The following is a 12,130-nucleotide window of genomic DNA, read 5'->3' as shown; positions in this document are numbered from 1 at the left end:
TAAGATGCTTTATATTTAGTTGGGAAATAAATCTCCATTTACAGTTACCAGACTGGCATTTAGTTGCATGCAATCGTGTTCCTAAATTTGTAATATACAATGCCTTATATATTAAGAATTCTATTTCTTGCTTCAGCCCAAAATTTCATCATGCCCCCACGAGTAAATGGAGGGTAGGACTACTAAAAAAAACAAACAAACAAACAAACAAACTCTCTTACGTTAATTGTCATTAGGTGCTGGTAGCGTACAGAACCCATGTTCTTCAACATGTGACCTTCATCAAAGATTGCATAGTTAAGCTTCAGCCGGCGAAACAGGCTACGGTCATCTGCACTGCTAATTGCAGAGTTATACCTGTCAGAGGAATACATAATAAGTAAATGTTTAGTACTTCTATAACACAGGGTATACTGCAATTTAAACTCAGTTAAATTATAAGCCCTAAAAGTATGACATAACAGATATTTTAAAAAAATGATAATGTCCCAATAAGCAGCATCTTTGAAAGAGACCAACCACAACAGTTTGGAGTTGACAATTACAGTATACCAAAAAAGAAGCTGATATTCTCCATAATCAATTCTCAGTATAGAACTTCAATGTTTACTACAGCAGTGGGCAAACTGCCATCCGCTGGCCATGTCCGGCCTGTCGGACCTTTTAATCTGGCCCTCGAGCTCCTGCCAGGGAGCAGGGTCGGGGCCTTCCGTGCGGCTCCTGAAAGTAGTGGCATGTCCCCCCTCCGGCTCCTATGTGTAAGGGCAGCCAGAGCCAGGGGGCTCCACAGGCAGCCCCCACCCCAAGTGCTACCCCCCGCAGCTCCCACTGGCCGGGAACCAATGGGAGCGGTGGCTGTGGACGAGGCAGAATGCAGAGCTGCCCGGTGCTGCACCTCTGCATAGGAGCCAGAGGGGCGGCATGATGCTGCTTCCGGGAGCTGCACGAGGTAAGCACCGCCAGGAGCCTGCACCCCTGAGCCCTCCTCCCCATGTCCCAAACCCTTGCCCCAGCCCTGATCCCCATCCCGCTCTCTGCACCCCTTGCTCAACCCCCAATTTCTATATCCAGATGTGGCCCTCAGGTCAAAATGTTTGCCCACCCTGGTGTACTACATTCTGAGCAAAATCCTTATGGCCATCAGAATTATGTGAAGGTGAAATTCACACATTTCTTGACTTAAAAAATTCACATTATTTTGTTAAATTTTTTCTCTCATTTTTAAAAAGAGGGCTATTACATTTTTGAGGTTTTAAACTCAGTAGTCTTAACTGAGAATGTTTCAAGGCTTAAAAAAGTTGTTTACAAAAACAAAGTTACGCATGTTTACAAATTACTGAGTATGTGTAGAGGTTTGTTAAGTTTTAAACATGCACTTAAAGAGGTGCAGCGTGCCTATGAACTTAGACGCAGATTCCAGTAGTTAAACTAATTCCAAACAGGTTTAATGACTCCTTCCCATCTCCAACAGCACCAGGGAAAACTGGTCTTGCATTTGCACATTCCGCCATCTAGTTAGGGGATGGTCCCCTGGTCCTATCTGACACCAGAACCTCTGCCCTGCATCAATCAGTTCGAATTTATGTCTGGTGAGCAGGCCTCACCTTTAACTCTTCATTCCTAAGATGAGTGACTGGCAGGTGTCTTTCTGAGGAAGAGGAAGTGGGAGCAGGAAGAAGTAATCAGGTAACCAGTCACATAGGAAGAAGGGAGAATGAAGGAGAATGGGAGTGAAAGGAGCTTTAGATTGAGAAAAGGAAAACCTAACCAGCTGAAAATCTTAAAGTATAAAGCCAAGTCAATGGCAAAAATCATACAAAAAATAGAAGAAAGAAAAAAAAAAGAGAAAAGTAGAAAACCTATGAGATCAAAAAATATTTAATGGAAAGTTTAGTACAAAAATATTGAAGACAAGGCACATTCTTGTTTGATTTTAACAATCCGGGGGCACATTTCTGCAGAATGAAGGGGACTGAGAGCCACAATTGAGGACAGACACATAAGCCCCAATATTTTTTATACAGATGGGATAAATGATGTAAAAAGCACAAAGCAGGTTATGTATGCATTTTGCAAATTCTGAGTATTTGTACTGTGTATTTACAAGAGGTACATGAAGGACTTTGGAACACAGTGGAACTGGTGACTTTAGGGTACAGTTGCCCTTTTTTCTTTGGTTGCAGAACACAATTTGGCACTGGCAAATTACCGATGAATGTGAGCTTACCCTTTTTAACTAAAATCTTCATCTTGAAATGTCTAACTTCCAAAAAGGAAGGAAATTGCACATGATATTTCAAAACTTTCCAAAGGAAGAGAATTCCTGGGCCTTCTACTTTAATTTGCATTTTCAATCAATTAAAATTCTCCATAATGGTCAAATCTAGACAGAAATGTACCCATACACAGGTTTCCTCACTCAACTCCACTTTAGCTGTCTTCCATTTAAGGAGAAATCTCTGACATTTTTCCAGTAACCTTCTCTTCCCCATGCTGTTAGTCACCATAAGACAACATCTTATAGTACTCTATGTGATGTTGATAGCCAACATCACAATAGTCAAAGTTTGTGAGCTTCTTCCACCTATCTTGAGCTACCAGTGATGGTGGCATTCCTTGTGTAGGTCCCACAGCTCTTGGTTGTATTCTAAACTCTTCCTTCTGTATTGACTAAAGGCAGAGAAAGCAGTACCGTGCTGTGGGTCAGAGCAGTTTTACATATCTACCACAAAAAAGGTGCTAAGCTTTGATACCGGCCATGTGAACAGTAAGACTGAAAAAAATCAACTGACAGTACTCTCTGCTGACCCAATTCAACTCCTTGTTTGAGAACTGAAGTATGATTCTAGATTCAAGAAGTGGCTGATGCTCTGTAATACCACTAGAGGTCAGCAGAGCAACATTTTGATTTCATTTACTGGTTTCTTTTAATTACAGTACTTACGTGGTCACAATCACATTGAAATTTACAACTTTATTATTAATGTCAATTCTGAGTTGCTTACGATCCTCTTGGGATCCTACAGAAGGAAAAAATAGATACATTAGTACAATATTTTTGTGTATTCACTATCTGTATTTAAACTATTATCTTGAACACTCTGTCCAATGTCTATTTCATGTTCTATTATGTTGCACATGCAGCCACATCATCAGATTAGCCTTAAAACTTATGTTTTTGCTTTTGTATTTTGAAGACTAATAGATTTCTTACCATAATAAAAAAGGACATCAAGAGCAGGACACCACAGATTAACCTCTCTTATCCAGTTATCTGTAAATGATTATTAGAAAGCAATATATGAATCTTATATAAACTAATACACTTCGCAACACATTTTAGGTTTCTTCAGCACTAGACTAAAAATCAGTTAAAAAATCAAATAAAATTATACTGAAGCAAAAATGTGATATTGTTTTATAAATTTCTGTGTTATAAAATCTTGCAATACATACATAATTTTTTTTAAATTATCACTTTTGTACCTACTTACAACCTGTAATTTCAATGCAAGTGTTTTAAAAAAATTCAATATCAATATAGGCTATGGCTTCAACTCAGTTTAACAGCTTTAGTTTCAACCACTGAGGGTATATCTATTCTGCAATTAGACACCCATGGCAGGCCCATGCCAGCTGACTTGGGCTCAGGCTGTGGGGCTGTTTTGCAGTGTAGGCATTCAGGCTTGGTCTGGAACCTGGACTCTAGGAGCCTGCGAGGTGGGAGGGGCCAAGAAGTCTACACCACAATTAAACATCCCTGCAGCTCAAGCCCGGTGAGCCTGACTCTGCTAGCACGAGCCAGCTATGGGTGTCTAATTGCAGTGTAGACATAACAATAATGTTGAGTTTTCTAAGGGTAAGAAATTACATCACCAATTTTCCTCTGAAGTAAAAATGATTTATATATAAAGGTGTGATCGTAAAACTTTAATCTGCATAATCTTTTTATTAGTGAATCAGGATTGTTTTATTTCATTACAAATATTTGTGAAATCTTTAACTTACCTAAAGTTGAAGCTGGCACAACGATCAAATGAGGACCTTTATCACCCTCTTGGTAGAGGTATGCCAGGAATGCAATAGCTTGTATGGTTTTTCCTAAACCCTAGGAAGAAACATTAACAGTTTAAACTAAAGTTAATATAGTCATTGTAAAAGCAAGAATAGTTGGACTAATCAGTTGATAACTTAACATTTTTCAAGTGTTTACACATGGTCAGAGGAAAGGTGTAACAAAAATAAAAAATATTAGTGTTTATCAGCTATATTTTTAGACAATATACTTCCTGGAACTCACCTGAATATGAGAGTAATCATCCTCAAATCATTTAAATGACTCTCTTCCTCTGAACCTTACCTCATTACAGATTAATTTGTCTTTTCATTTATTCTTATCATCCATTTATAATGTTCTCATTTTAATTTAAATTTTAATCTACCCTCCACCCCACGCCCCCTTTTACTTGTCTTCCCACAGCTTGTGGTACTGCTGTGCAGACCATTATTTGGAATTCAGAGCACTCCTTTGAGTGCCCTATATAAAAATGACCATCTTTGTAAAGTGTATTCCAGGTATTTACAGGTATTTACGGCAAGAGTGATATAGACTAGGATTCTGAAGAGAAATTTAGTAGAAAGTTCTTTGCAATAGGAGTAGGCTTCTAGCAACTTTTACTATTGTGTTTTCTATTTAAAATACTTAATACTTATCTACCCTGCACACAGAGGTATTAGTAGGACTAATGTCAAGTGTAGGTGAAGTACTTGGAAATCAAGGAACATTATTTGAGTCCCAATGAAATATCTACAGCAATAGCACCAAGCATATCACTTCTTGTAAATTTAACCAAGAGTGTCATAATTACAAGTGACAGCCACTTAAGAACCCAGAAATCCATAAGTTAGGGGGAAGGACAGGGTCTCTGCTTTTCTACCTTTCTCACAATCTTCTGGCTGTTTTAGAAGTGGTGAAGAGAATTTGAAAAATGTATTATGGGTTACATTACAATCTGAAATGTATGATGTTATCGCAGTGAGAAACATCTACTTGTTCAAGAAACCTTTTTGCTATGTGAGTGGCTTCCACTACCCAAAACCATCTGATCCCCAATTATCCAATGCTATGAAATTCAAGCCTCTCTCTCGTAAAGGGATATTGCAATTTGAGTAAATGCGCAAAACAAAGGAACTTGTGATTTCAAAATTTAAGTTAATTTTGCAATACAGTATGAATGAAATTGTCTCACAATCTCATTTCTACCTCTGACTTACAATAGATATTAATGGTATAGCCCTCATAATATTTAAAGACACTTTTTATTGTGAGTAATAATTCACTAGTTACTGCTACAGTAATTCACAATTAATTTAAGAAAGGGAAAAAATTCAAAGCAACAGTTTTAAAGTGATTTTCCACTGGTACAGTTTTTCAACTAAATCAATGTCAAGTTACTAATTTGTGGTTATGGAATACATCATTTAAATGTAATATATGAACTAAATATTCAGTTTTCTACTTACCATTTCATCAGCTAAAATACCATTCAATCCATGTTTATGCAGTAGCGCTAGCCAGTTCAAACCTATCTTCTGATAGGGCTTGAGCTCCATACTGAAAACACAGAATTGTTCACAATTTTAGCCCCTTTTCATTGTTTCTATGTGAAAGATTATCACAAAAATAATAAATTTCTACAATGATCATCATAACAGTTTATTGTAGTGTTTCCTACCATTTATTCTACCTGAAGCCCACTTAGGAGCCAAGAATTCACTTTCAGGAGTCCTGAAAGTCTTTCCCAGCCCACGATTACAAACAAAACAAATGTCACTTAAGTTTAAAAATTGTTTTTAGTTGTTTGAATCCATTACACATTTTAATTATTATTTTAAAACAATGAAACTATAATGTTTTCCTTTAGCCCATTTATATTGTGTCTGTTTTTTAATCATTAACTGGCATACAATAGTTATTTAAAAATATGAAAAAAACATTTTAGTTCTACTATAGTATCTGTGATGCAGCTGCACCTATTGGTAAAGCAGAACAACTTATTAGCAATCTCTCATACAGTGATCCTCTTTAGAAAGTTCAGAAGTAAAAACTGAACAGGAGAATACAGATGAAAAGTAGGGTATGCAGTCAAGAATGATAATCCATTTTTCAGCTCTGAACACCCTGTGAAAGTGTTAGCTCTTGACTATTTATTTTACATCAAAAACAAAACAATTCAACAAAATATTTGTTCTTTTAATCAGAGGTGTAAACAGTCCATCGAAAGTTACTACTATACACTACACAGGGAATTTTTGGTGACGATACAGCGCGCACAAGACCTTATGCCCGATTCCTGAAAATTGCTCGCTATGGGTGGGCTGCTCTACAGCACTGAGGTTAAAAGGGGCTCCTTCGTGGGATTAGGCATCAAGCTGCGCAGAGTAGCTTGTAGGATCCAGGCCTCAGTTTGCAAGATCTCATTCAAAACAGGGCCACACAGCAAGCTGCACAGAACTTATTTTTATTTTTATTTTTTGAAAGTTGGAGGTTGAGAGTTCTTCTCATCAGTCCAGAGCATCAGGGCATCTCGCATTTGTAAATTTAAAAACGCTAACTAGACTCTCTAATAACATTTCAGTAAAACTTTAAACATTTCGTCCTTTGCAGTCTTTGTGTTTTATGTTATTTGTTATTCTTATTAACTTATTATTTTTATTATTATTATAAAAATTAATTAGTTACCATTAAACATGGTTACAGTCTGTGCATGAGTAATCACTCACACACATGAATGGCTTTTTTTTTTTTTTTTTTTCTTTTTTTTTATATTTTTATTTTTTTTTTTTTTTTTTTTTTGCATATGACTTTTAAAGCATTGTAAAAATCCTTTTGGGTCAGCTGTACAAAAATAGGTTCCTAACCTCTCAACTCTAGTCAGGCATCTAAGGTAAGTAGGAACTGATTCCCAAAACTGCTGAGCACAAAGCAGTTCCTATTTAAGTCAAGGCAGCCTGTTGGGTGTTCAACCATTTTGAAAAAAAATCAGTCCATTTATTTAGGTGCCTAAACATAGTCTTGAACACTTAATTTCAGGCTCACATTTTTTAAAATCTCTGCCTTCACATGTCCATAGTATCAAACATTTTTTTCTGTATGTCAGATAGTATTCAGATGTACCTTTGATTCAGAATGGAAGGTTGCTCTATATTCCATCCACATCCTCCATCTTCAGTGATCCTGGTAACTTGTTTTGTCAATTTATTGGAAATGTCTTCACATTTGTTCATGAGTTTTAGAACCACGTCTCTCTCTTTGAGCAATATTTTGCAGTTCCATATAATATCTTCTGATAGTCCATTTGTCTTACTCATTTTTGTAAACTATTAAAAGAAAAAAATACGCCAATGGACACTGATACGAAAATTAAAAATGACTGTCGAGGAGCTTAAAAACATTGTTTTACAACTCTAATCTTTCATAAACACTATATTAGTAATTTTTCGTAAGATTACATCATTGCCAGTGTGAACTTTCGTTGTTAATGCTGTTAGCTGAATGTGCTTCCTTTCATTCCTGTTAGGCGCTCAACAATCCCTAGACCTGTTTCAAAGAGGGGCTTTTTTTTTGTTTTGTTTTTTTTTTGCTATCCTTTAATAATACCTGTAGAGTTTTGCGAAATTCAGCTCATGTTCCCTGAGTTCTTGAAGAGCTTTGAGACTATACATAATGGTGTTAGTGGTACGAATTATGGTGGTATGTGAGCAATTTGGCTCCTATCCTTTGGACAAATACGAAAAAAAAGCTCCAAACATTTCTTCAATATTTCATACTGTGACTTCTTAGGTCCACTACATTAATTTGCTTAGGAACATTATTTTCTTTATGGCTTCAAGACTAGAGGTATTCAATATGTGCGCTACGAGTGCTATTTTTATTAAGAACAAGATTACTCATTTATTGAAAACACATACCTAGAGCTGCTCTCGTGTAATGTTTTACATTCAAGAGTTTCAATCAGCCCCAGCATTACAGGGTATAGGTAGCACGTCCTACTGTGGCCTCTGCAGACCCAGGAACAGATCTACTAGAAGCCAAGAGTTTTAGAAGACCTGGCTCAGGAGCTTGACTGACCACTAATGTTGATTTTCAATAAATCATAGGAGACTGGGAAAATTCCAGAAGACTGGAAGAAAGCTAATGTTACCTCAATTTTTAACAAGGATAAGCAGGATGATCTGTGTGATTAGACAGACAGACAGGCCTGTCAGTGTGACATAAATCCCAGGTAAAATAATGAAGCAGCTGATATGGTACTTGATTAATGAAGAATAAAAGTAGGGTAATATAATTAATGACAATCAACATATTTCTGGAAAATAGATCCTGTCAAAATCAACTTTTTTTTTCTTTTTTTTTAAAGGAAATTACAAGTATGGTTGATAAAGGAAACAGTGTTGGCGTAATATACTCGGACTTCTGTAAGATGTTTGGTTTGGTACCCCACAATATTTAAATAAAAAACTAGAATGGTATAAAATAAACACGGCAGACATTAAATGGATTAAAAACTGCCCAAATGATAGGTTTGCAAAAATATTTGTAATCAGGGAATCATCATCAAACAAGTGTGTTTACCGTGAGGTCCCATTGGAATAAGTTCTTGGCCCTACAATAAAGTTGGCAGAAGTTGAGAGAGAGTGGTAAACCATGAAGAAGACAGGTCACTGATGCAGAGTGCTCTGGATCGCTTGGTAAACTGGGCACAAGCAAACAATGTGTGTTTTAATATGGCTAAATGTATAACAAAGAACGTAGGCCATACTTACAGAATCAGAGAGACTATCCTGGGAAGCAGTAATTCTGAAAAAGATTTGGGGGTCATGGTGGATAATCAGCTGAACATGAGTTCCTGGGGTGTACACAAACTGGGGAATCTTGGAGGAGGAGTGGAGAGGTTATTTTACCTCTGTAATTGGCATGGATATGACCACTGCTAGGATGCTGTATCCACTTTTCATGTCCACAGTTCAAGAAGGATGTTGGTCAATTGGAAAGTGTTCAGAGAAACGCCATGAGAATGATTAAAGGATTAGAAAACAAGCCTTAGTGATAGAATCAAAGACCTCAATCTAGCTTAACAAAAAGAATGCTGGTTAAAGTCTATTAGTACCTACACAGGGAACAAATAGTTAATAATGGGCTCTTCAATCTAGAAGAGGAAGGTATAAAATGATTCAAAGGCTGGAGGTTGAAGTTGGACAAATCAGACTGGAAATAAGACAAATTTTTAACATTGGAGCTATTTACCCAGGCTGGCAGTACACTGGTGATTTTAAAATCAAGACTGGATGTTTTTCTAAATAATGTGCTCTAGGAATTACTTTGGGGAAGTTCTATTGTCTGTGTTATACAGCAGGTGAGATAAGATGATCACAACGATCCCTTATGGCTACGGAATTTATCAAATAGAAATATACAAATATATTAAATATGAAAATATAATGAAAGTTGGCAGAATTTAAGGAAATTTTTGTTCACCATTCTATTTAGCCTTCTTTTCAGATTTTAGTGCTAGATATTGTAACAAATGAGGACTATTTAATATACTCACACCTTAAGCTGAATAAGTAAAAATTATAATTATAGAATTATAATTCTATCAACAGAAAATGCTATAAAACTAGGTATAATATACCAAGGTTTGCACAAGCAGAATTTATTTAAAAAATTATATTCGTAACATAATTTAGCAGGAAGTTCACAGACTCCAAATGTAACATTTTTAGTTGTTGATACTAACTGGATTTGAGACAAACAAAATTAGACTAATTTTCACTTTTCTCCAACCATTTCCTCACTTGAGTCATGGGCCTGACCATTTGTGGGGCAGCATACAATTGAACAGCACCAGTACTTAGATCCCAAGTCCCAGCCTATGACTTCTCCTAAAAGATCTATTCCCCCTCCTTTAGGAAGCCAAAATGTTTGTTGTTGTGTTTGTGGGGAGCAAACAGAGGAATTGGGTGGAGGGTCTCCACGGAGTCTAACCATGCTGATGAGAGCAGTAAGTAATTGGGTGCCACAGCGTCATTGGATGCCACCATGACACTGGAACTGCTCTAGGCAGCCAACCATTTCTTTTCAAGAGCTACATAGGGGGAAGGGTTTTCCTGTGAATATCTCCTGACCAGCTGCCAGGGGCAGCCTCCTTACCCTGCAGTGATGACACAGCTCTCAACAGGCTCCCTACTTCTTAACCACTTATCTCCTGCTGCCAGCATTCTTCTCTCTCCAGTTCAAAGAGATGCATGTGGCTTACAGGGGAGGAGTGGCCCATTTCTCTGTACTATCCTCCACCTCCCAAGCTGAAGCCTTAGGGAGCAGCAAAGAGAAGAGTGCCCCTTCACACGGGGGGGGGGGGGGGATAAAAAGAGAAAGGGACAACTTTCTGTATAGATAAATCCTTAGCCTCAACGCCACAGACTTGGCTGGAAATCATCCTTTCCATTGACTCTCATATACATGGGTGAAGAAATCTAGGTGGGCAGTCATACGCAGAGGTGTGGGAGGCGGTCAGAAGCACATGTTGCTAGGTGTGCTGTTTTTATAGGTGGTTTAGGAATCATGTACACATGTCAAACTAGCAACAGAACTATATAGTGGTCTCAGAAAACTTATTTCAATTGTACCAATGTTATTACTAAACAGGAATGAAATGGTAGTACACGAAGGTCCCAACCAGGATTGTGACCCCTACTGCACTGGGAACTGTACAATCACATGTACAATGTGTGCTGTGGAGGTCTTACTATCTGGAAGATAATGGTAGCACAGTTTCAGGAAGGTCACAAGTGGACTGTAGCAAAGCTAGGTGCTGGGATACAGTACTATAAATAAAATGAAACCATAAACTGAAGTAAAACAGGCACAAAAATAGTTATTTTACTATATAAAGCTCTTGTTGGACCTCATTTGCAACAACACATGCTGTTCTGCATATTAAGTTTCTCAAGGGACATTGTATTTTGGAAAAGGTTTTAGAAGTTGCTAAAGAATCAAATTATTTGTGCAAAGATGCAGGGAATGTCTTGAACAGTTTTAAGAAAAACAAGAATGTTTCCATCACCTTTTATAAAACCATCCAATTTACCTGTGTACTCTGGTCTATGTAAATTTATGTTCCTATTACTCTTTCCTCACACTCCCTTCTCTGTTCTTGATTATTTTAGATATCCACAAGCTCTTTGGGTCAGAGACCATAACTTACTGGGTGTTTGTACTGTTGTGACCCAAGGATCTCTTGAGGTCACGTGGCAGACAGCACAGGGGTGCATAAGAATTACAGGGATCCTCTGAGTCTGCTATTTACATTCTAGGTCACCAAAAAGGGCCTTGTAAGGTTTCCACTGAAAGCATGTGTCACACTGGTGGTAATAATCTTTGCGAAATTTATAGGTGGGTAATATGTAAGGAGATGTGTATTAAACATGGGTCACCCAGAGGTAGCATCCCTTGAGACCTACCCCTCCAGACAGGTGGTGGGAGACACTTATCTCCGTAGCTGACCACTGTAACAACAGAAGTCTATTAGCACTCTACATCAAAAGCCAATGAAGATGTCGCAGGGACTTTGGAAAAAAATTAAAAGGAAGAGGTAAAAAATGAGGCAGGGGTATCCATGTTTCATAGCTGAAGAACTAAGGACTGGTTGAATACATCTAAGGATGCCAGGGTATCCCCCCATCTGGGGAGACAAGTTGCCAATGGGCTTGATCTCATGAAAACAGGGTCTCCGGCATCCTGGCTGGAAAACGCTGTGAGAAGGACCTTGGAGGAAGCAGTACATCATTGGACAAGAGTGCATCTTGTTAGCTAAGATTAAGTGCTAGAACGTATGATGATTTGATGTTATATGTAACCTTTGTCTCCATTAATCCTATTTGCTATAATTTAAATATCTATTCTTTATAATGAAAACCAAAATATGTTTACAAAACAGACAAATCCAAGTGCTATGTGTTAAGCGGAGCTAGAACCTAGGTGTAACCAGTAAGCTGTGGTGTACCGCTCCTTTGGGAATAGCAGGTCTGGTAATTCTGTGAGTGTCCAGTGGATAAGGTCTCCACACTC

General features: G+C 37.7%; 1 protein-coding gene across 8 annotated transcripts in view; it reads right to left on the bottom strand.

The window, feature by feature from the left end:
• Window positions 1-12,130, bottom strand: part of SMARCAD1 (SWI/SNF-related, matrix-associated actin-dependent regulator of chromatin, subfamily a, containing DEAD/H box 1) — a 217,676-nt gene that overhangs the window by 8,723 nt on the left and 196,823 nt on the right. For all 8 annotated transcript variants that reach the window (XM_039542689.1, XM_039542691.1, XM_039542690.1 and 5 more), the window contains 6 exons: window positions 7,178-7,380; window positions 5,524-5,614; window positions 4,009-4,108; window positions 3,215-3,274; window positions 2,945-3,020; window positions 222-357 (listed from right to left, as the gene is read on the bottom strand). In XM_039542689.1, the coding sequence (XP_039398623.1) occupies window positions 222-357; window positions 2,945-3,020; window positions 3,215-3,274; window positions 4,009-4,108; window positions 5,524-5,614; window positions 7,178-7,380 (666 nt within the window). The remainder of the gene's footprint in view (window positions 1-221; window positions 358-2,944; window positions 3,021-3,214; window positions 3,275-4,008; window positions 4,109-5,523; window positions 5,615-7,177; window positions 7,381-12,130) is intronic.

This window comes from Mauremys reevesii, linkage group 5, assembly GCF_016161935.1.
Source record: "Mauremys reevesii isolate NIE-2019 linkage group 5, ASM1616193v1, whole genome shotgun sequence".
Classification (NCBI taxonomy): domain Eukaryota; kingdom Metazoa; phylum Chordata; order Testudines; family Geoemydidae; genus Mauremys; species Mauremys reevesii.
Note: the sequence above shows the minus strand (reverse complement) of the source record. Positions and strands in the feature narration are given on the sequence as shown.